Here is a 26,055-nt window from a genome sequence, read left to right on the forward strand (position 1 = left end):
CTGTTCTATAAGGCTTTGCCTAACAAGACAGTCGCATGAAGGGCCAAGGCTCGGAAGGTGTTGTTCATGCTAGACAACTGTAGTGCGCACACGAAGGTGCCCGAGCTCGAGAACATTGAACTGCTGTTGCCGCCTCCAAACACAACGGCTTCCCTGCAGTAGATGGACCAGAGAATCATGCAGTTCGTGAAAAGCCGCTATCGTACTCGAGCAGATGTTGCTCTGCATGGAGTCAGGCAAGCAGTACGAAGTAAGCAACTGGGTGATGAGAATGAAATTGCGGCTAGGAGACGAAATGGCACAAGGACGCATGTTGGCCGTATAATTCGCCCATTCTTCTCCATAATGCGATCGCAGCCGACCGCGCAGCTCTCTCTGTCACACAAGGCGTGGCCATGTTCAGTGACCTGTGCAAAACTCCCGGGCTCCATGCGAGTCGAATACGGCATCTTCACGAAGAGGACCGCAGACAGCACACGAACGCGCATTCCACATGCTGACATATGTGTGGAACACACCGCCTGCAGTAGTCACAAACTGCTTTAGGCTTCGTGCACGACGCTGCTGATCCAGGTGTGGTGGCCAATGAGGAAACCGGTTAAAACTGTGGAATGAATTGTCTGCCATGCAAGTGTGCTGTAAGAATGAAGAATTGTTCATGTCGTTCCTGTAACCCCCCTGCTGTAACGCCTTTGGGCAATGCGGGGTAACCTTTGAATAAAGAATAAAGAAGAGCAAGACTGCCGCTATGTGAGCATCATGCCAGCTGATGTGCCCCTTGGCAATTACTTTGCAATTGACAGCAGTGTTGTCGTGGCCGGCACAGTTACCGACAGTGATATCGTCGCCGAAGTTTGGGACGACGAAGGGGAATCGGCTGACGAGGAAGTAAGTGATTCTGACGAGCGTCCACGCCACACAATGAGGGAGGCTACGCATGCGTTGGCCATTTTGGAGGACATATGCATGCTTTCTTTGGACAGTGTGCGTGGCAAACCGCGATCATAGACTTTTTTTCTTTAAGAAATAAAGGCCTGATGGTGTAGGAGACATTTTTCAAGCGTTTTGTTCATACTCGTGATAATTCGTACCCTCGGGGTATTCGGACATTTCCTCTGATCCCGTGCAGTTCGAATTAACTGGGTTTTACTGTATATGGATGGCTAGGAGAAATGAAAGACCGTCCGGCAGTGGTGTCGTGAGCGGTCTTCATTGGCTGTGTTATCAATTACGTTGTTCGCGGCTTCGTATCCCAGCAAGTGTGCCATTGGCTGCGTTGTGAATGATGTAGTGCATCAGTTTCTCCCGAAACCTTCCACGTCGGTATGCCACAGACAACTCTAGAAGAGGGCGGACAGCCTGAGAGAGCTCACATTTACCGGGCCGATGTTGCAGTCCAGGCACAATAACAAGCTTGGTAGACTGAGTGCCGGCAGCAACTGCGTACCGATGATCCGAGAGCCTTCCAAGCTGTGCTAAATGGGAAACGGTAGTGCAAGCAATGGTGACAGACGGACTCTGCAAACCACGTCGTTGAATTGACTCACGATGTCAAATGTTTACAACAACGGAGCGATGCGGTGTCAATGGGATGATTGTGGGAGCGCATTCGATGGGGCAAATGCTCGCTTTCAACGGGAGTTATCTTAGCGGCAAATTGGCTTTGTCTGTGAACGCTTGTGGTTCGAGAACAACTACTGTGATTAATGCCTTGTCAAACGCATTTAACCGTTCATTACACTCGTCTGTGACCATGATCATGCGAGGAACAATGTGCAGCATGTGAAATAAACACTGTGGTATACCCAAGTCAAATATGTGTCTAACCTCATTAAGAAGCACGAACATGTAACCAATAATTGTTAAAGGCTTCAGTGCCATGTCGGGTTGAACCCATTGCTAAACACCGTAGCCGCATGTTTCAGCTTTCATTGATTGATATGTAGGGTGTAATGTCCCAAAACCATCATATTGCCACGGGGTCGTGACGTGGCCGAAGACAGGAGACTTTGTGTTGGAATTTAACTGTTTATTTGGGCGAACCTGTGCCCGGTAAATGGAAAGTCCGATTATAGTAGCAGTCTTGGACTGATAGCGGCGAACGGAGCGTCGGCCGTCAATCAACTATTCACAAGCGGCGAAGCGCGTCGGCATTTATACTCTCGCCGTCGAATGTTCTAGCGTTATCGCTGGTGGTGGCGTAGGTTCCAGAATAATCTGTACAGTTCGCAGAGTGGGCGTGATATTATCGAAATGATCTACTACAGTCCCGAAGCTTCGAGAAAACTGCAGGCGCGGTTTGCGCTGAGAATTTTTTGTGTGGTGTTTTGGGGCGATAACGAAGCTTGAGAAATGGGACGTGGCAATATTATTATGAGAGGCGCTGTAGTGGAGGACTCCATAAATTTCGACCAGCTGGGTAACGTGCACCCAAGTCGAGCATAGAGCATTTTTGCCTCCATCGAAAATGCAGCTGTCACAGCCGTGATTTGATCCCGCCCCGCGACCTGCAGGTGAGCAGCCAACAGACAATGATGAAGTTGTTCTTAGCACAATAGTAAAAATCATGTGATACATACGCTACATAGCATTTCAGTTGCATATTTTTCATAGTTTCTTTTTCTTTATTTCGGTTGTCGACTAAAACGATGCAATGTGTAACATTGTAATGTGATGTACCCACTCCTGCCATTGCTCTCAAAAGGCAGCCGGCAGTATCTGATAAATAAAAAAATAAATAAATATGAATACCACCGTAATAAAAATGTAATGAATAAATTTAACAAGTATATAGAAACTGCGGAATACAACTGAAAGACTCTTATATAACATAGAAAGAAAGTGTTATAACAGAAGCATACCATAAAAAGTTGCTTGGATTTTTTTTTATGTTGATAATCTGCCACAAGAATAGGTCTAGCATTTTAGTGTTAGAACGTCATCATTTTGTTTGTTGAAACGGTTAATTAGGAAAGGCAGTGTGTGACAAAGGCGCTGTTTTTTATATTTAGTGTGGGCAAAAAGAATTTGCCATTAAGCCTGATGGGGGCGATATGATTATGTACTTTTGTTTTCTTGTAGGTAGGCAAAGCTAGAAATGAATCTAGCTTTCCTAGGATAGCATTCTTGTGGCTTTCTAGTGTTTTCAGTTCGCATATAGCACCAGATTTTAGTATTCAAAAGTGCCGAAAAAGTTCTTCCATATGTTCGGAGAAAGGAACATTTGCTATGGCGCAAATTGCTTTCTTTTGAAGCGTTTCCAGTCTCTGTATTTTTTTTGCGGTAGTGTTCCCCCTTATGAGTGAGTAATAACTGAGGTGTGAATGGAAAAGAGCATGATAAATGAGATGCTTAATTCTAAAGGCTAATACATTACGATAGCGATTTAAGACATCTTCGTTGAATAAACCAAGTTTCAGTCTGCGCTCGTTTGTCTCCTTCTTTGTATCCCATTAGCTTGTGCTAATGGGATACAAGACACTGACATTTTTTTATACTTTCAAACAAACACTGCCAACATGTTCATTCCAGGACATGTGCAAAGTGAATATAATGCCGAGTGTTTCCATAGAAGATGTAATAGTAATCGTATACGGAGCTGGGACAATGTTATCTGGTTCTATAGTAGAAATTCCTTGAGCATCGAAAATAACACATTTTGTTTTGGTTTCATTGAGAATGAAGCAGCTTGCCTTTGACCATTCTTGAATTTTGTGGCATACAGTAGTAGCTATAGGCATTAATTATTTTGTCTTTACCTGTAAAGAAAATGGAAGTCATCTGCATATGAGACAAATTTACATATTTCACTAATTTTTGCAATGTCATTGATGCAATAGAGAAACAATATCGGGCCAAGGATGCTCCCTTGTGGCACTCTCGCTGTTAGAGGTTTTAGTTGTGACTAGTTTTCAATAATTTCAACAAACTGACGCCTGTTTTCCAGGTAAGATTGGATGAGTTCAAGTGTTGCTCCTCGGAAGCCATACCTTTCTAGTTTCAGCAGCAACAATTGGTGGTTGATTCTATCGAATGCTTTGCTGAAGTCTAAGTATAAACCTAAACTAAAAGTTTTTTCTCAATGTTTTGTAGACTGAGGCAGTTTCAGTGGACCGCTTGTTTTTTTTTTCCGGAAACCGTGCTGACCCTCGGTTAGCAATTTGTTTCTGTGAAAAATTTTGAATACGGTTGTTGGCAATCTTTTAGAGGCCCTTCGATTGTATAGGAAGTATAGAAACTGGTCTGCAGCTGCAGATATTGTTTTTACAACCATCTTTGTGAATTACCCACGCTACTTGCATGTGGCAGAGAAATACTCTAATATACAGGGACACATTGAGAAGGTGCGTTAAACCTGGAGCAAGGAGGTCTGTGGCATATTTGATTGGTCTGATTTCTAGATGGTCCACATCCCTGCTGTGGCTATTTTTCAGGGATAAAAATGTTGCAGTCACTTCTGAAGTATTAGTAGGCTTTAGAAATGGAGACTCCCTTGATGAAGTTACATGCAGTGTAGGTGGAATGCCGTGATCCACACATTCCACTTTTTCAAACAAGTCAATGAATACTTCTGTGCCATCTATAGGAGTACCATTGAGATTCAATGTATCTGTTCGTGTGGTGGCTGGCCTTCGATTAAGCATGTTGTTTATTTTTTCTTATACTTTGTTAATTCTGCACATGCAGTCATTGTTAAATACATGCCCAAAATAGTAATTTTTCGCCTTTTGTTCAATTTATTTCTAAAGGTACTTGTAATGGGAATTGAATGAAATAAAAAAACTTTATTTCAGTCCTGCAGGAACTTGTTCCAAAATTTGGAAGGAATGAGGAACGTTACAGTTTTAGAGGAACGTGTACAACACTGAAGGAGGGGCAGTGCAGGGTGCTGCTAGAAGTGCATGCCATGAGACGTGCAGCCCTTAGTACTGACTGTAGGTTGCGACTGCATAGACACAGTTGACTTCATCCATATACTATTTTGGGATTATGTCCAACCTATGAAGGATTGCTACATGTGTGATTTAGCAGAAAAAGCAAATGTGCGAAAGTTTATTAGTCGCTTACATCACGAGGAGCTTGCCTTGTGGAGTTGTTTCAGTTGCTGATTGTGATACGAACTGGGAGGCTGAGGTCGAACTTGTTTTGGCTGTTTGCAGATACTGAAATTTCATTGGTGGAATGCCCTCTCCTACAAAGCAAACAAACCTTGTGCTGCAGCTTTCTCCTGACATCCTATGCCTGGAATGACTTTGTGAACGTATCTAAAAGCCTTTCACATTCTTGAAACAGTGTAGTACTAATCATAATGAGTAGTCGCGGCAAACAAATGTGAGACTTGCAGGTTTTTTTTCCCCCCATGGCGTGTGCTACCAATCCAATTAAGTGTGCTATTTTGCTGTATCTCTCTCATTAAAGAGACACTAAAGAGCTGAAAAATTTTTTTCCGTGTTAGTAAACTACAATTTCACATTGCCCACAACACAACTCTTGGCACAAAGAGAAGATGCAGGTGGTGACGCCTCCTTGAGATTCCCACAATAAACATTGCTATATAAATTGTGAAGTTGTCTACTGGGTCCTACGTAGTTTCTAATCAATAAAAATATAGCACATTGTCATCTCTCGGTGCCATAAAGCTAGCATATGAAATCTCACAGAATTTCATACTGCCAACATAGAGAAAATGGGCAAGTAAACATATTGAAATATTTGACATCATGGTGGAGATTTCAGGGTGAAATTTAAAAATGAAACTTCGACCTTGAATTTCGCATCAAATGATGAATCTATGATGGTGAAACATGTGACATTAGGTATTCAAAGTGCAGTTGGTCATCCTAAGCCAAGCCGTCTGTTTCTCTTTAGTATCCCTTTGAGTAAGATGTCTGATGGGAGGGACTGCGTATCCATTGGTAGAAGTGTATTTTCTGAGGCTTGAACAAGTTTCGTGTGGTGGAGAACACGCATAGTTCCAATAAAAATACCAAGCCTGCGTGGAAGGTGCAGCACAGTCACAGCTAAAGGGAGAAGAGCGGCCTTTCAAAACACTCATTGGGTAACTACTGCAAGCACATTTGCTTGATACCCATTAAGGCATTAATAATATATTTTTTGGGTTAGTGGGCTGTCATTCTTCTGAGACGCTTTTTATCTGCTAAACGCTTGCAAGGAATGTTTCGCTGATTGTTCATGCAGTGGCACACAATGATGAGGAAGCATGGCTTAAGTGGGTATGCACCACAGTTAATAGGGGAAGAAGAACAAGCTTTGGTAATGGGTTGGAGCTCTGGACGACCCACTCATTACGCTATTCAGATTGTGCAACCACTGGTTGTTATTTGACTGTTTTAAAATGCTTTATAAGTTGTATTAACGCGATTGCTTTCCCGACATCAAGCCTGCCTAAGGCAAGTTTGCCAACAAGTCACAAGCACCGGTGTTTCTCAGTGGTAGAATACTGGGCTGGCAACCAGAGATTTGGGTTCAAGCCCCACTACGTCATTGGTGCTCGGTTCGTTTTCTAATTTCCCGCTATGTGGTTACGGGCACCGACGGCGGGCAACTGCTTGTGACTAGAGCTGTGATCTCATTAGAGCTTTCGCTGTAATTAGTTTTGCATAACAATTTTCGGGGTATGATAACTGCTACTGATGTTTGCTCTTTTTACTCAATTGATCCTTGCAGAGGAGCATCACAAATAGGTGTCTTGGCGAGGGACCTCCTAGGAAAAAGCATCGGACGCCAATCACATGGCCATGACTGGTGTTGAATGGCAAGCCAGGCTACATCATTAGTGTCATAAGTATGCACAGGGTTCCTCTCCTTCATGAAAGGGGGGGGGGGGCAAAGGTTTGTCTGTCGCAGCACCACCCCCCCTCGCTATCATGTCAATGTGTGGCTGACAGCGCTGCACCTCTTGGTCCCCTGTGCCTATGGCCATTGTCTTGCTTGTGCCTTTTGGTTTCCATGGCAAAGAGGCACACCATTTCACAAAATGCACATCTAGCTGAGCCACCAAAATGTTGTTCTGAGGTGGCTTTTGACAATGCACTTAAGGTCAAAAATTTGCATTTCATCTAAAATAAGCTGTTACTGCTTGTTATATAAAATGATGTCGACTGGGAAAATTTTTCTTCAATGAGACTGCTCTATTTAAGGAGAGGTCGCCATAAACAAGGCATTGCAATTCACATGAGATAAAACAGAGAGCAGTGCATTTTAGTTCATGTACTTAGCCAATGGACCGCCATGTAAAATTTTGCTTCAAGGGAGTATTTGAGCAACGATAGTCATACAAAAATTGCTCTTATTTTCACAATGTATTGTAAGACCATGGTGTAGGCTGACAATAAAAGTTTTTGCACATTCAGCTTGAATTTCCAGTCATCTTTTCGTCGGTCTCCATCTTTGCTGCTGAGTAATACAATGCTTAGCAGTAACTTGGCCCTTTTACAGCAATTAACCTTAGTAACACCTTACTCATTCATTAATGAGATCTGACAGACAATCATGTCAAGAAAAGTACAGGGTGTGTTACATGAGGTAATTGTAATGTAAATATGAAGAAAGGAAAGTGGACAAAAACATGGCTTGCCATGGTCAGAGATTGAACCTGCGACCTTTTAATAATGCGTCTGATGCTACACCAACTGAGCTACCACAGTGGCTGTCCCTCTATCCACTTTATTGGGTATATATGTGAATTAAACGTGGGAGCATTAATCAGCGCCACCTGTAGCCATGACGGCGAGTGTGGCACACACTTTTTCTGTCAGTTTTGGCATGACGCAGCATGTGATCTTATTACGAGCTGGCATTTGATCAACAATCCCTCGGATACTACCTGAAGGCACGAAGACTGCCGGATCGAGACCTTCGATACGAATGAAAGAAAGAAGCGTATGCCTAAGGGCTCGTTTTTTTTTTTTTTTTTTTGTTAGACAAATTGTTAATGAGATATCAGAGTGCAGTGCCAAGTTATCATTTCATTCACGTTTCTTTCTGCACATCTACATTAAAATTACCTCATATACCATCTTCTATACTTGACACGATTATCTGTTAAATCTCATTAATATTGTGTCTAACAAAGAGAACGAACCCGTACGTGTACACTTCTTTCCCTTACTCATTTAGGTGGCTAATTGTATCTGAGAAGAAAAAATAATAATTTGGGGTATTTTGTGCCATATGTCCTCAATTGTATCCAAAAAAAGTCTTGCTTATTTTATTTATTGAAATCGGTGAGCAGCTGGAACATTCTGCCAAGAAAAATATTGTCACGGGTATCCCAGGCACGCGCGCCAAAATGACACCGAATGGATGAAGATGACGATGTTGAGGGGCTGTGTCTGATCTGCCCTGTTGCCGTTTTTAAGGGGACACTAAATTCAAATAACAATTTAGGTCGGAATAAAAGCTTGTATGACAATGTCTAGAATGACAATATTATCAATAGCAGTGCGCTATTTACTGAGAAATAAATGTAAATGCTCAAGAACACATGCACCAGGGGTAGGACATTCGCAAAATCATCCCGATCAGATCAGGCTTGTTGCCTACTATTAATAACAAATAATCAAACTGGCTGCACTAAATATAGAACCTTTTGTACATCAGGAGACGTAATAAGATGCTGCTTGTAATTACCAACGACTTAATACTTGCCTTTAACAAGCACAACACGTGATGCCTAATGACTTGAAAAAGGCTATGATGTTTTTGTCAAGCACTTTGTCTTCTTGTGTATAATGTGGCGCTCTGAGTAAGACACACGGTAAGGGTGCTTATGAAGTGGACTGGCGTCGTCAGTGTCGATACAATGGGCTGCGACACCAGTGCTGTCTAGGGAATGGTCATAGATATCAAAAATGTCGAGATAAGAAAATAGTACACCACGGAGCGCTTTAACTTGCGACGGCGGCAGGTGGTTTGATATCATTTTGTCCAGGAATGCTCTATTTTGCGCGGCTGCGACAGGTTCGGCTACAGTCTTGGCGTCGGAGGTGACAAGGTATACATTGCTCCAAACTGGAGAGCCCTGTTAAAGCAATACCTTGAGGAAGAACCTGGGTCGACGCAGAGAAGTTGAGGACGGGGAGATGTGTCCTGTTGTCGGCCATTCTCACTGCAGTATGACGAAGTGTGATGTTCTGGGACAAGGTCAGGTCTATGAGGGAAGCTGCCAGATAGTCGCCATCAGGAACAGGTGAGAACCGTAGCATAGGAACGTACATAGCGGCCTGAGGTGGTAATCGTACACACTCCGTGGACCGTAGCCATGTGCGAGTTGTAGGAGTGACGTCAGAGCACAAAGGCAACTTTAGCCGTAAAGTGCCGGTTGAACAATCTATGAGGGCTGAGTGCGTAATGAAGCGCCACAGCAGATAAGACCTGGTGGTTCTGCCACTTTAAATCGACGATGCGCTCAGCTGGCTGTATGGTGCCAAGTATTTCTCTTTGCTGGACTTTCAATCTGGATATTAGCAAATTTCAGTTGACGACCAGGAGGAGACAGCATTCATCACACCCGACAGCCTTTATCCATTTAAAGTCACGCCTTTTGTGTTGTGCAATGCGCCTGCAACTTTTGAACACATGATGGATTCTCTCCTTCGCAGCTTTAAATGGGCGACGTGCCTGTGCCATCTAGATGATATTGTTTTCTCGCCACCATTTGAAAGCCATCTTCCACATCTGTCTGCCATTCTTGATGTTTTTCGCTGTACTGGCCTCGAGCTTAACACATCGAAGTGCGCCTTTGGATGCCGTCAGATCAAACTACTTGGCCACCTTGTTGATTCTACGGTTGTACAACCAGACCTTGACAAAATCCGCACAGTACGCGAGTCCCAGTGCCACGTTCGAAACAGAAAAATCACCCCTCACACAGTGGCGTAACTAATTAAGACGGGGCCCTCAGCAAATACATTTCCGTGCCCCTCATAATTTGTCATTATTAATATTAATAATATTGTTATTAATGGTTGAGTAAAAAGAGCAAGAGAGACATCTGGCTGTTTTGAGCAAGCGAATGGGTGATTTGTTGATTGCTTGTTCTCTACAGAGTACTAAAGTTGTCTTGCACATCCACTCATCACACCAAGAGTCCACAAAGTATGAAAAATATGTGACAAAAGAAATGAATCTTGTCAGCATAGAGTTTCCTAAAATTAACTAGAGGGGACTCTGGTGCTGCAATCATTCAGCGACCATGGGAGTGATGGGTAGTACACAGATTTGTCTAATCTTCGCACTTGTGGCTTCATTTATTACTGTTTTTCGGTTTTGTTTTGTAGGAAAAAATTAACCCTTTTGAACTTTGTGACCCGATTTGAAGAGGTAAGCCTAAAAGATCAAGGTGGTGAAGTGCAATCGCTGAACATTGACTAATTTCCGTTTCTTGACGGAATAACTCCAAGCCACACGAACACACATGGAGCCAGAAGTATGGAGATTAGGCGAACTCATCATTCTTGTATATCAAGAACGCAGGATCAGAGGGCGGAAGGGAAACTTTATTAAGCTGCTCGTAGTTACAAAGTTTCGAGCAGACTGGCCCGATGGAGGCGGGGTCCTCGAGGAGGAGGCCGTTACATCGCTCTCTGTTTACAATACATGGTGAGAGCAGCGTCCCGGGGAAAACATGACTATACATATCTTTGGTTCATGGCGACTGCAATAGTACATAATTCACAGCCGTGCAGAGGTGTAAACACGGAGAGGCCATGTAGTCTCTGACTTCACACTCTCGTTGTTTAACAAGCACACTTTGCTGTTGCCTTTAGGTTCTTTCGATTCACCTGCACCAATTGACTGGTTCATGGCTGTGCACGGCAAGTTCAGAAATTGTGCAGCGTGCATTGAGCAGTGCAGGTACAGTGCGACCCCCGAAACAAATGACGATGTGCCAACAAGGTGCAGACCTTATTTTTATTGGCTTAATTTACACCGTTCAGCTAACACTGAACGATGGCGAACCGCACATGCGGACAATTTATGAGGCACAAACATCTTGGCAAAATACACAGCGTTGGTAGAGGCAGATACGGCGCATACGCCCAAGTGCTGCGTCGTCTGCTCAGTTGCATGCACGGCTGCACCAAGCCGGCACCATCATCGTACGAGGTGCACAAAAATCGTGAACCAGTGCTGCACCTCTTCTGCACCTTTTGAAATGAATGACAAGATTCAGAGGTCATTGATGCTGCACCACTGAAACGAATGGCAAAGTGCAGCAACCCGTGAACTGGTTTCACGTGGTGCAGGCGAATCGAACGGACCTTGTATGTGTGCGGCTTTTTGTGTTCACGATTCCCATGCTGGCTGGAATGCCACGCGTTGCAGCTCCCATAGACACTTGCGCCAGAGTTCCCTATTGTGGATATATAGGAAACTTTATGCTTGTCGGTAACTTGTCGTCTCGCTTTACAAGAAATATGCATAGTAGATAAATTGCAACCACACAAAATAAAATGATGAACTGGGAATGCAAACAGTTCTTATAGTTTTTGGCTATATCACCGTGAAATGTATTGCTCAAAATTATTTATTACGTACATCGAATCTGCATACTATGCCTACATATTTTACTGCATTTAAAAATTTATTCCAGCAAACCCTGTTGTCGCATATACAGGGTGTTCCAAGAAATGTGTCCAATATTCTTTAAAAATTACAGAAAGGAGGTATTTGCGTGCTACTTGCGGCGTTGCCTTCCTGTTGCAGAAGGCATCTTCAGATGGGTACAAAGATTACGTATTGCAGTAATTATAGAAATTTACACAATTGACTTTTTAACCAGTTGTAATTGCCAGTTGAGTCAAATGGGCGAATTCAAGCCCTTCCTGAAATAGTCCTTAGTATTATCGGTGTCAAATAAAACGCGAACAGATGCGTGCTTGTCAATGGTGATGACTATACCACTGCTAACACTTGACACTGTTCGTGTTTCATTTGACGCCGCTAGTATATCGTAAAAAACAGCATGAACACACGATACACTAAAGACTTTGCGTTGTTCACTCCTGTCGTCTTTCTTGTACCATGTGTGTTTGCTGTTTTTTACGATGAAGTCATTCCAACAAGCTAAAAGTTTTGACCCTTCTGTATATATCTGTATATATATCCTTCAGTTTTTTGCAATTTTCTCTCTGTCATATGCCAGCATAACAAGATCTCTCATCTTTCCTAGATGACAGTCAATCACACATAATCATTCTTGCAGAAATGGGGTTGAATCCTAACATTACAGACGACGAAATTTCACCTCCTGCGCATTAATACATTATATATAGACGTGACCGTCCTAATAAACGAGGCAGTGGCATCCTCTGAGAAATAAAGAAGGCACTGACGTCATACACAATCAACGCCAATTCCTATCTCGAAATCATTTGGGTGTCTTGTCTAATATCTTCCCCTAAGGTATTCATAGCCACCTGTTACCACCCACTTGATTCTGGTCAATCCTTTGTCAATGAACTGCGCACCAGCATTAACCCTTTCGGCCCTGGCGTCGTCAATTGATCCCACAAAGTAAAGCGTAACTCTCACTTGCAAAACCGAAACTGAAACCAATGAATTTTTTGTGGGGTGTTCCTCCGTGAGCCCTATTGCCACTGCTATCAGCAGCAGAGCGTTTTGTGCACGTTTACGCGAAGACGACGATGAAGTGCCCACGCGTCCTATCTGACAACGGCACCATGGCTGAGCCAACGTTTCTAGACTAGGTAAGTTGCAAAACTCCCCGCGTCAGACTACTCGTCACACGGCGCCGTGACAGCTTTCGGTTTGGTGGCGCTGGCGGCGCAACAAGTTTCCGCTAGCAGACGAAAACGCGCTGTCGTCGTGGCAAGACGCCGTGGCGGCCGTTCTGCAAGAGCTTTGCCAACAGTATATTATCGAGATTTGTTGCGCTGCCGCAGAAACTTATTACTGCATAATATTAAGGGGTGTAAGACAAATACAGAATAATTATGGTTTTCTGAACTGCTCATAATAAACAATGCTTGATATATATATAGCATGGCATACGAGTTGTCGGTTAGTTGCTAGTTAGTGCACGTTCACAACAGATTTTTAGACGCAAAAAACCCAATTACAATGCCTGGCATCCTTTTTTGTGGCCGTGTTTTTCGGGCTTGAAAATAAATTACAACTATGTGGCGCAATCTCGTGGCTTTTGTCTGGTTATGTAGTCAGCTTTTTTTTTTTTTCATGTCAGTGACATTCTTTAGCAACTTAGACCGTCGAAAAGCTACGCGTGCGGCCATTTTCTTGAGTATGTCTTCCCTCTGCTTCTTATGGAGTTCCTCTAATGAAACCTTTTAACACAGCTGCAGCCAAAGCTTCGAGCAGAGACCACACTTTGGGGTATCGGTGAGCACTTCGTAGTCATTACTGACGAGTCTGCCTGTTGACGCATTGGGACAACATGAACACACTTGCAGCTTTTCTTTGTGTTCCAGAAGTTTGGCCCATAGGGTGATGGTATCTGCATTGCCAGGTGACTTGGCTAAGCGATTGTGACGGCTGCTAATGGTGACTGTCATGTCTTCTGCAACGAAAACGCATTTCTCCACAAATAGCGTTTTTTTTTCTTTGAGCCCTAGAAACACCACAAGACATCTTGTCTCGCCAGCATGCAAACAACCGTTTTTTATGTCTTTAAGTGAAATGACGCCACTAGTTGACGGCATGTCAAGACTTATTTCACTGTCTTCGAGCTCAGTGCTCGGAGATAGTCTATTCTTTTTCGCCGATGATATTCTGGAAAAGACCCCACTCCTATCGGGCAGCTTTCGCTTCTTCGTCGCAGGCCCCACAACAAAAGTAAGCGGGCAAGGTAAGCGGGCAAACTCGGGAATATTCGTGGAACGCATCCTTCGATGAGGTCCCACTTTCCTCTTGCGATTTGTACCTTCTTACCATATGACGTGAGTGAAAAGTCTTCAGGATGTCCTTCTCATGAAAGAGCATATTACACACACGTGAGGTGCTGGGCAGTTTCTTATCCGTACGAAGAATAGCGTGGTCCCATACCTCTCGCTGCTCAGGTACACGTGGGTACAAAAGAAATGTTGTGCTGTCTCTCATTTCCTGTAGCTACTCTACAGCCGAGAATGCAACATCTGGGCATGATGAAAACACGTAACACATACAAAGCAGAACATGGCGCACTGAAGCATAAAACTGTTCACGCAGAAAGAAGCCTCCACGGATAAAGACGCACTGCAACATGCAGAGCCAACGGAGGTTACGGGAGTGACATGAGCGAGCATGCAGTGAGTGAATCTGGATGCGACACCAGCGCCACATTTGTCGCTGGCAGCGGCGGCGCCGCGCAACATCGCTCAGTTTTGCAACTTACCTAGTTCTAGAAACATTGGGCTGAGCAGCATTCGGGTAAGTATCGACTTTCACGATGTATAACTTTTGAAGTCGCGAGTATTTGTAGCTGATATTTTTTTATATTTATGTCCTACTGTTAACGTAGGCAGCACGCGAAAAATTGTAGGCCTAACCTGCATACTTTTTCTGTAGTGGCCCTTTGTTTACATGTCCACGGTTGACGACATCAGGGCTTAGTGGTTGTAAGTCGTGCGTGTGTCGTTTTAGCCGTATTCTCTTTTATATTTTTTAGGTGCATCGATACCGGCGGCGTTATTTTATTCGTGCCATGGTAAACGGTCACGATGCTTGGAAGAATGCAGGGATAGTCTTTTTAAAGAACTGGACAACGGTAATTTATCTGACGTGGAAGGCGAGTGCGACGAGTCTGGCGGCAGCGATGACGAGAGGGACGACGCGCTTGGAGCCCCGGCGGAGAGCGAGAGTGATAGTTCCGAAGTTGATTCGGAAGATGTTAGCATACCAGCAACGGCAAGCGGATGGGCGAGAAAGCCTTTCAAGGTGCCAGAGACCCAATTCAAAGGGGGAGCCCACGAAGACTTTGACGTCGTAGGGGACATACCCTCACCATTTGGTTAATTTAGCCGTTATATCCCAAAAAGTGTCTTTACTGAGCTGGCTGAGAAAACAAATCAGTGCTCAGTTTTTTAGTATGGCACGTGTGTAAACACTGATGAAGATGAAATCAGCCGGATGGTGGCTCTCCATCTGATAATGGGCGTCCTGAAATATCCAAGGTTGCGCTTATATTGGAAGCGTGCAATGACAACTGCTCTTATCGTATAATGTGAGATCTCGCGCAACCGCTTCGAGAAGCTGCACAACACTCTTTACATTGTTGATGTGAACAAGCCCGACATCAACGACAGACTCTGGAAGGTGAGACCTCTACTCAAGAATTTTCAAGCAAAGTGCCACGATCTCGAGGTAGAGGAGCATCTGTGCATTGATGAGCAGATTGTTCCTTTCAAGGGCCGTTTGGACATAAAGCAATACGTGAAGGGCAAGCCTCACCCTTGGGGTGTGAAGGTATTCATGCTATGCGGCGAGTCTGGCCTTATTTACGATTTTCTGGTATACCAGGGCTCTTTTACAGAGCTGAATGAGAGTAAAAAACAGCAGTATGGTGTGACAGGAGCAATTGTTTCGCACCTGTTCGAGCGAATCCCGCTGTTTGTTGGCCACAAGCCTTTTTTTTTGATAATTACTTTACTTCGTTGCCCATGCTGTGCGCCCTGCGTCAACGAGAAATAGTTGCAGCTGGTACTGTACGCATGAACAGGTGTGAAAAGTACCCACTCATGAGTGAAAATCAACTAAAGAAAAGTGGTCGAGGGTCATCTGACAGTTTGGTCAGCAAAGACTGCAAGATTGTTGTGACGCAGTGGCTGAACAATCGAGTCATAAATATGGCCTCGAATTTTGTCGGTGTTGAAAAGGAAGAAACAGCACAGCGCTGGAGCAAGGTGGACAAATGTTTCATTGATGTGAAACGCCCAGCTGTAGTCTGGGTGTACAACCGAAGCACGGGAGGTGTAGATAAGATGGACTTCCTTGTTGCCTTGTACAGGACCACAATTCGGTCAAGAAAGTGGACTCTCAGAATGATTTTTCATTTTTCAATCTTGCTGTTGTGAACTCTTGGTTAGAGTACAGACATGATGCCGACGTGCGAGGAGTCTCATCGAATGAACAGCTTGACCTCCTGGACTTCACCCTCAGAATCATTGATGCTCTTGCAAAGAAAAATAAGAAATGCAAGATAATGAAGCGTGGTAGGCCATCTTTGTCTCCACTAGAGCCCAGGAAGCAAGTTCGCTACACAGAGAATAGGCTTATAGAAGATGTGAGGTTTGACCAAATTGGACATTGGCCAATTCACACCGACGCTAAGGCGCAGCGGTGTAAAATGGAAGGATGCACAGGGAAAGTTCGAGTGTTTTGTGAAAAGTGCAAGGTGCATCTGTGCTTGACGAAGTCCAGGAATCGCTTCGAAGACTTTCACACAAAGAAATAATCAATTTTGTGCTTAGTTTTTGTTGTGAGAGCCGCATGAAATAAAGTGAACATTTTTTTCATTCCTACAACAACTGAGCCCTGATGTCCTTTTTTGAGCACATGAAGCCAAATCGGTAATTACTTCACACACAAGCTTTATATTTTGTGAGCATTTCATTTGAACCTTCAAAGTGAAAAAATGTAAGAGAAAAAAATCTATGATAAAAATAAAAATTCCAGGGCTGAAAGGGCCTAATAAGGCAACTGAGCTGTGTCTCACTGATAACATCTATCTCATTGGAAACTTCAATTATTCTTTGATTAACTGGGTTCAGCTATCATCATCCTGTGAAATCTCCACAGACTTCTGCAACCTGACACTTGATTATAACCTGTTCCAAGTTGCTAACCAGCTGACCCGTGAAACTAACATGCTCGATTTAGTACTGACAACAGTGCCAGAAACAATAGCAGTAAAAACTGGCAGATCTCGCGTACAGTGGGAATCGATGATATGCGGAGCACGAATGAGGAAGGTTGATATGTCACTCTAAAATCAGCACAATGCTACAAGGTAGAGGTAAACGATGTCGTACATGATTAACGTGTCATGATTGGATGTGTCGTTTACCTTCGTCATCTATTCATGTCACGTGATACCAAACTTAGTATATGTGGAGCTACGAAATGGCCCCGAGCACACTATGAACGTGATATGTTGTCATTTTTTTAAATGACACGCTTGTCAGCATTATGTTTGCATCAGTCATATACTTTCGTCATCTATTGGCGTCACGTAACACCCAATTTCGTATATGCGGAGTTAGCAAAACAGCCGCAAACACATCATGAAGGGTCCAATATACTCAAATGTAGCATTGACGCGCGCACGCTGGGCACAGCGACGGTACGCTAGCAAAACGCAAGCACTCTATGGTCTGACCCCAGGCGCAACCGGTGCGACCAGCATTCGTCGGCGCGGCCCAAAGGCAACCGGCACGAAATGCGACATGGTGCATTTCGTGCTGATGCGTTAACCAGACAACATTGCGTCTTTCTCTTTTCGTGACGGAGGGACGCTGGACGTGCTGAAATACGCATGCGTCAAAGCAACGCAGCATGGTGCGCGCCTGCAAGATATGGCAAGATTGGCGCCTGGCGTGGTAACGCCGGCGAGCACGCGCACCGCGTCTGTCAAAATGTATTGGCGCCTTGACTGTAATATGTAGCCATGTTCTCACGTTACACGCACCTCATGATTATTATGTTTGCACCAGGCACATACCTTCGTCAACCATTGACGTCACGTAATACAAAATTTGGCATATGTGAAGCTAGCAAAACGGCCGCGAGCGCATCATGAGTGTGGCATATAGTCATGTTGTTACATGACACACATGTCATGATTATCATATTTGGATGTGTCATTTACCTATGTTGTCTGTTCGCGTCGGGTATCACCGAGTTTGGTACATGTGCAGCTAGCAAAACGGCCGCGAGCGCATCATGAGCGTAGCATGTAGTCATGTTGTTAAATGACACGCATGTCATGTTTATCATATCTGCCCCAGTCAGCTACGACATCCAGTCACGTACCGTAATGCCGAATTTGGTATATGTGAAGTTAGCGAAATGGCCGCGAGCGCATCGTGAGTGTGGCATGTAGTCATGTTGTTACATGACACGTATGTCATGATTTTCATGTTAGGGTCGGTCGCTTGTGTTCGGCATACAATCATGTCATACCTTACCAGCTTTGCAACATGCCATGTGAACGAAACCACCGCAAGAGCTGCACACTCTGAAATGTAAATCATGACATTCATGACATACATGTCATGATTTACATGGTATGACTAGTCAAATATGTTCTTTATAATGTCATGGTATGCTATACGAAGTTTGATATCGATACCATATCGAAACGGCCAGGAGAGCTCAATGTCGTAGGCGGCTAGATAGATAGATACGCTCAAAGTCGCCGAAGTTCGCCAAGAAATGCTTCGCATTTAATAACACACTTGGAAGGCTTCAGCGATCAAATAACCTTAGATATTCCCTTTGCTTCAAATAACCTTAGATATTCCAATTCCATTTATGGGATATGTGACTAAGAAAATTTACGATTACAATAAAGCTAACTTCAGAATGATAAACACAGAGCTTGAAAATTTCTTTTTCGATACATACCATCGTTTGATGACCGATGCATTGAAGAAAACTTTCGAGACGAGGTGTCATGTTTGGTTCACCAATATGTCCCTCTAAAAAAAAATCCAACCCTTGGTATACTAGAAGACTTAAACAATTAAGAAACAAGAAAAAAAGGTTCATATCGGACTGCGAAGGGTGCGGCCACCTTTCCTGCATGGGATAAATACCATGTCTGTTTAAAAACTTACTGGACGACCTTATCCATTGCTAAAGATAAATATCCTGAGCATGATTTTGCAGTACTAATGAAAGGTAATCCTAAATAGTTTTGGAAGCAGATGTGCCCTGATCGAGACACTAGTTGGATTTCTTTACTGCGTAACACTAATTTTATACCAGACAATGAGTGCCCTGCAATATTTAACACTTCTCATTAGTATTTACTTCTGAGGAACATTCTACTTTCCCCGTAGTTTGTGAATGAAATAATAATTACACAACACCTATTGACACAGGAAGGTACAGCGAGCCTCATTAATAACTTAAAAGTTCCAACTTCAGAAGGTATTGATTGAATAAATTCTAAAATAATAAAAAATACCATTACCGTGTCTAATGAATTTCTGTGTTACATTTTTCAGCGGTCTCTAACTAATGAAATACTACCCTCCGATTGGAAAATTGCAGAAGTCGTACCGATATTTAATGGGAGATGCGGGTCGAAAAATGCGAGTTTTTTTCAAAATTACAGATTTTTTATTTTCGCCTGTTTTGGTAGGATTAGTACCTCTACTGTTATGAAAAAAATAATACAGGCCGAGACTTAACTGGAAATGCTTTAAAATTTCATCTAAAGAGCACAAGGTGCCTGTTAAAAGGTCGAAAGTGCGCAGCCTTCGAGCACCTTGCAGCAGTAATACACAGATGGAAATGAGGGAGTAAGGTGCGGGATTGGGCTAGTTTGCACTTTATTATTAAACTTCTCAGCGCAAAAACTTCCGACAACTAACACAACATGCAAGGACGAGCGGAGGCTTTCAACTAATTTATTACTACTACGACGCACATATATTGTCGCAGTGCAACGCGAACAAAAGATGACAGCAGCTTACGGCAGCGAAAAGAGCATATTCAGGATCAGCTGCACAGCAAGATGCCTGCTTGAGCATATTCAGGATCAGCTGCACAGCAAGATGCCTGCTTCGTTGTCGTCCCGAAAAACCACCTGACCTACTAGCTGGAATCTACAAAACATTCCTATCATCGTTCTTTTTCATATAAACACGTGTCCCTTGCCCCTCCTTATAAGAGCATCGCCCTGATGCTGATTCAGACGCACAGTATTTTTTTTTAACGTGCAGTCAGTCACTCACATACGGCTTCATACGCACTACATGAACAAGTTCATGCTGGTGCTGGCGACGCCTCGGGCATTGGGGACTGTCGGAGACAACCTCGTAGGTGACATCACTTAGCTGGCGCGATACTCGGTATGGCCCGAAATATCGCCTTAGCAGCTTCTCGGACAGTCCATGTTTTCGTACGGGTGTCCAAACCCGCACTCTGTCACCGATTTTGTACGTTACAGTTCTATGGCGAGCATTGTAGCGGCCTGCGTCGTAGTCTTGTCGCTGGTGGATCCGTAAGCGGGCGAGCTGCCTAGCTTCTTCCGCGCGTTCTGTGAACACGTCAGCGCCTGTGTCGGTAGCATCCCATTCATGTGGCAACATCGCATCCAGCATAGTCCGTACCTCCCGTCCGTGAACCAAGCTGAATGGAGTCACGCGAGTCGTCTCTTGTTTAGCCGTATTGTATGCGAACGTGATATAGGGTAAAATTTCGTCCCAATTCTTATGTTGGACATCCACGTACATCGACAGCATGTCTTCAATCGTCTTGTTGAGGCGCTCTGTTAGTCCATTCGTTTGCGGTTGGTACGCAGTGGTCTTACGGTGAGTCGTTCCACTAAGCATTAGGACGTGGTCTAAAAGAGCTGCCGTAAATGCTGTTCCGCGGTCTGTGATCACGATAGTCGGGGCACCGTTGCGTAGCACAATATTTTCTATGAAAAATCTCGCCACTTCCACTGCGGTGCTCTTTTGGATAGCTTTTGTTTCGGCATACCTGGTTAGGTAGTCTGTTGCGACTATAACCCAGCGATTCCCTGCAGTAGAAGTAGGAAGGGGTCCCAAAATATCCATTCCTATCTGTTCAAACGGTGTACGTGGAACCTGAACTGGTTGCAGCTGACCGGCGGGTCTCTTTGGAGGTGACTTGCGTCGCTGGCAATCGAAGCAAGTGTGAATGTGGTGCTTGACGGCTGTTGTGAGTCGTGGCCAGTAGTATCCCTGCTGTACTCTTGCCAATGGGCGAGTGTAGCCTAAATGGCCAGACGTCGGCTCATTGTGACATGCTTGGAGCCCTTCAGTTCGAAGGGGTGCAAGAATAACGAGCAAATAGGGAGCTCCGATGGATGAAAAGTTTCTTTTGTAGAGGACACCATTGCGTAAGCAAAACGACGATAATGTCCTTGCAAAGACTCTAGGTGCCCTCGAAGAACGTCCGTCCACGTAATTAATCAAATCAAGCGATTCAGGGTCACTTCGTTGTTGTTGGGCAATCGTGGACGCGTCGAGAACACCAAGGAAGGCCATATCGTCGTCGTCAGAAAGAGAAGCTGACTGTACTGGTGATCGAGACAGGCAGTCGGCGTCCATATGGCGCTTCCCAGACTTGTGTATGACTGTCATATCAAACTCTTGTAACTTCAGACTCCACCGTGCTAATCGGCCGGTTGGATCTCTTAAATTAGTCAACCAACAGAGGGAATGATGGTCACTTATAAATTTGAAAGGGCGGCCATACAAATACGGGCGAAATTTCATAACTGCCCAGACCACGGCGAGGCATTCTTTCTCAGTTGTTGAATAATTGGCCTCAGTGCGTGTTAGCGTCCTGCTTGCGTAGGCAATCACTCGTTCCGTGTCTTCTTGACACTGCTCAAGCACAGCTCCGAGGCCTACATTGCTTGCGTCAGTGTGAAGCATTGTTGGCGCTTGTTCGTCGAAGTGAGCAAGCACTGGAGGTGTTTGAAGACGTTGGCGAAGGTCATTAAACGCTGCTTACTGTTCGTGATTCCACTGAGTGGCTATGAAAGAGGAAAAAGGAAGAAAAAAAAAAGCGCTGTCCCGTTACTGCCTCTCTTAATGAGGGCACCTCCACAGGTAAGCGCAGGGAAGGGGGAATGGGAATGAAAGAGGCAGAAGAGAAGAGGTAAGAATAGAGTGGTAAAATGCATTCGATCACTGGCCCCGCGCACGCGCGCAAGAAACAACGCAGCACACGCAACCGAGCGAAAGACCGCCGAGAAGCCGGAGACGATGAATGCGCCAGATCCCAGGAGAAGAAACAACCAGCCCCTCAGAAGCCATCGCGCAATGCACCGCGCTCAACCTCCCCTGACCGGAGCCTCAAACCCAAGCAGGACCTCACCTGGGCCGATCGAGCACAAAAATCGCCGCCAGCCCCCGTCCAGCAGACTCCGAACCACAACAACGATGGTGAGCTCCGGGCCCTGCGGGAGGAGGTAAGCCGCCTTAAAGCTATAACACAGCGCTCACTAACCCCTCCCACCCCTTCTCTCATACCTTCACCCCCCACTACTCAAACGCATGCTAACATCCCTCCCCATCCTCCACCCTCCAAAAAACAACGCACTGATCCCCCAACCCCCACCTCCGAATCGATCGATATCAACGCGAAGCTGAAAAATCTGTCCGACCAATTCGACATGAAGCTCCAGGAACTTGAAAGTCGCATCGAAAGTAAATTCAACGCCCTTATCAGTGACATAACTACAAAATTAGAGGCACGGATAGAACAATGCATGGAAACTATTCTCCAGAGGATGGTTTGCCTTCTAGAGACACGCCTCGCACAGCTCCCTCCGCTTGCCACCCCCTTTCCCCTCACAGAACAATGTGCCGCCACGGATCCCCACACCTCTATTAACGAGAGTCTAACACCGCTCATACATCCCCCTACGCTCCATTATGGCAGTGCGGGCCTATAATAGTTCCATTCATATTGTTACGGTGCGATGGATGCCTTTATTTACAGGAGATGATCAATGCGAGAATCCAGGGATCTGGCCGATCACTGCTCGTGCCAACCTCATTCTCCTCTTCTTCCACGCGCAGCCTCAGTATCGTAGCAATTCCCCCTTTGCAGACGATGCCCACCGGGCGAGTTAGGCTTCGTTGCGATGATGATAGCGTTTTAAACGGGCAACATGAACGACGTTGGTCTTGCTTGAGCGGCAGCCAGTTGACAACAGGTGAGATATCACGTACGTGACATCGCTTAGACGTTCCAAGACAACAAATGGACCGGTGTAGTTGGCCAGAAACTTTTGGCAGAGGCCGCGCTTGCGAAGCGGCGTCCAAAGCCTCAGTATCGTAGCAATATCATAACATGGAACTGCCGTGGCTTTCGAGGCAAGCGCGCGCCCCTGCAGCTTCTACTTCCTACTCTCTCCCCAACGCCCCAAGTCCTTCTTCTCCAAGATACTGCCACACAGGCCACACTTCCTAGTTACAGCTCCACACACTCTGACACCACAAACGCACCCAGAGCGTCTACCCTTGTGCACCGCGCTCTCACATACAAGACACATTACATCACATCAGACACACCCTGTGTAATAACAGAAATTATCCACCACACACATACCATCCCCTCCATATTTATTGCCAACATTTACCACCCCTCATCCCAACCGATGGCCTCGCTGGATTCCCTCTTCCGGGAGCTGCATCGACTGGCGGGGAAACATCCCTTGCTAATCGGCGGCGATCTCAACAGTCAACATACTGACTGGGGATACAAAACAACTACACATAGAGGTCGCAGGCTTTGGCTGCTCATGCAGAACCTCCAACTCTCCGTCCACAACAACTTTCAGACACCTACACGCATAGGCAACAGTGTCAGTATGGACACTAGTCCGGATCTGGTGCTTAGTCGCTCCCTCCGTACTGTCACATGGACGAGAACACAGCACACACTGGGCAGTGATCACTACATTATACAAGTCACTGTCCCGTTCAAACCACCCCGGCACACATACATGACACACAAACTCATTAAGTGGGACGCTCTTCGTGCTGCGCGTACCACCCGCGCAGACAATCCCATAACCGACATCAACGACTGGGTGGAATCTCTTCAGACTGACATTCAACATCACACGCAACTAATTGAAACCACCACAGACACTCCAACACTAGACAACCGACTCGCTCACCTATGGGATGCCTACCACAGCCTTCTAGAGCGGTGGAAACGGGGTAAACATAACAGGACGCTAAAGAAACGCTTAGCCACTCTACAATCCCAAATCCAAATACATTCGGAGGAGCTGTGCCGCTCCAATTGGGGGCAGGTATGCGACGACATTGCTGGCAGACTGACCACCAAAAGGGCGTGGCATCTCCTCCGACACCTCCTCGACCCATCGCACACGAAAACCACTACCCAGCACCACGTCACCCGGCTTATACACGCACACATGGACAACCCCAATGATCTTTTGGATACACTCCGCGACACCTACACATCGCCCGGCATACCAACTTCTCTTCCCTCATACACAGGACAACCGAATGCCGAACTCGACACAGATATAACCGAGGCGGAGGTCAGAGCCGCGCTGTTGACTCTCCGCACTAAATCCGCACCCGGAGCCGACTTGATTACCAACACAACACTCCGCAACCTGGATGACAAATCGATCACTCGCATCACGGAGTACTTCAACCAGTGTTGGAAGGAAGGAACGCTTCCCCAGTCCTGGCGTCACGCGAAAGTAATGTTCATACCGAAGCCCAACAAACCACTTACACTCCAAAACCTTCGCCCAATCTCATTAACTTCGTGTTTGGGCAAGCTTTTCGAACATGTTGTACTGGCGAGGCTTTCACAGCATATGACAGACCGTGACTTATACCCTCACAGCATAGTTGGCTTTCGCCCCCATTTGTCCACTCAAGATGCCATGCTACAAATCACTCACGACATCTTCGACCCGCTCATTCCGGGCCACACAAAGGCAGTGCTGGCTCTGGACTTATCCAAAGCCTTTGATCGCGTTGAGCATCATGCGATCCTGACAGCACTTTCTCCACTGAACGTGGGTACACGTACGTACACTTACATTCAGGCCTTTCTCACAGCACGCACGGCCGAACTTCAGTTCGGCCCGCTCACCCACCCAACATACACACTAAAGAGTGTCGGCACCCCTCAAGGGTCCGTCCTCTCACCTTTCTTGTTTAATATCACCCTCATCCCCCTAGCTCGACAATTGGCAACTGTTCCTCATCTAAAACATACCCTATACGCAGACGACATCACGCTCTGGTCTACCCATGGCAGTGACGGTGACATACAGGACACCATCCAAACAGCCGCCAACCTAACGCAAAATTATGCAGTTAGCGTAGGACTAACCTGTTCTCCAGAGAAGTCCGGACTGCTCTGCATCCGCCCCAAAAGCCGCAACTCCCCCTCCCCACCCATCGTCATCGAACTGGATGGCAGATCGGTACCAGAGGTCGACACCCTCCGGATACTGGGCATGCATATCCAGAGTGATGGGAAGAACACAAACACAATCCGGAGACTCAAGCAGGTTGCAGGGGCGATCTCGCACCTCATCCGCCGGGTCTCAGGCCGTTACCGAGGCATGAAGGAGGGCGACCTATGTCGCCTTATTCATGCCTTTGTACTCAGCCGTGTGCTCTACTGCACCCCCTACCTCCAACTCTCTCGCCGCGACACTGAAACATTGGACGCCCTCATCCGTCGGGCATACAAAGTAGCCCTCCACCTTCCCATAAGTACACCTACCGATCGACTTCTCAAGTTAGGCCTTCACAACACTATCGGGGAACGTATAGACGCGCACCGCCAAGCACAATACCTTCGTCTCACACAAACCGACACTGGTCGGCATATTCTACATTCTCTTGGAATCCAGATACCCGCCAATGATCCCACATTACTCCCCATACCAAGACCCCTGCACCGCGAACTCCTCATTACACACTTCCCCGTAACATGCACCCCGACCACCACGATAAACGTCGCAGAGCTCGCGCTAAAACTCTACACCTATGTTACGGCGCCGAACCAGACGCCGTATGGGTAGACGCAGCCTGCATGGGTGATGAAGCGGTCGCTGCCGTGGTGGATCACAATCTCTCTCCCATAGGTACACACACACTCCCTCCAGACACGTCCCCCGAAGCTGCAGAGGAAGCTGCCATTGCCTTAGCAATCGTAAACACAGAAGCACGGTACGTCTTATCAGATTCCAAAACCGCAATTTTAAATTTTGCACGAGGCCGAGTTCACGTCCCTGCTTTTTGCATACTGGATTCGCCCGCTGCAACCCCGCCCCGTCAAGTTGAGTTGATTTGGGTGCCC

The 26,055-nt window shown here is 45.7% G+C and overlaps 1 protein-coding gene across 6 annotated transcripts in view; it reads left to right on the forward strand.

Annotated features, from left to right (window-relative positions):
- LOC119173504 (uncharacterized) overlaps window positions 1-26,055 on the forward strand; it is a 91,819-nt gene that overhangs the window by 51,965 nt on the left and 13,799 nt on the right. Inside the window, exons 5-7 of one of the 6 annotated variants that reach the window (XR_012895613.1) lie at window positions 6,688-6,805; window positions 8,983-14,409; window positions 14,648-16,505. Coding sequence is in view for 4 of the 6 variants with exons in the window: in XM_075896532.1 (XP_075752647.1) it covers window positions 6,688-6,762 (75 nt within the window). In the remaining 2 variants the exon portion in view is untranslated. Of the gene's footprint in view, window positions 1-5,159; window positions 5,261-6,687; window positions 7,373-8,982; window positions 16,506-26,055 lie in introns of those variants that run through there. The other 5 variants (XR_012895614.1, XM_037424300.2, XM_075896532.1 and 2 more) reach the window with 5 other exon arrangements.

Source organism: Rhipicephalus microplus, chromosome 5, assembly GCF_043290135.1.
Source record: "Rhipicephalus microplus isolate Deutch F79 chromosome 5, USDA_Rmic, whole genome shotgun sequence".
Classification (NCBI taxonomy): domain Eukaryota; kingdom Metazoa; phylum Arthropoda; class Arachnida; order Ixodida; family Ixodidae; genus Rhipicephalus; species Rhipicephalus microplus.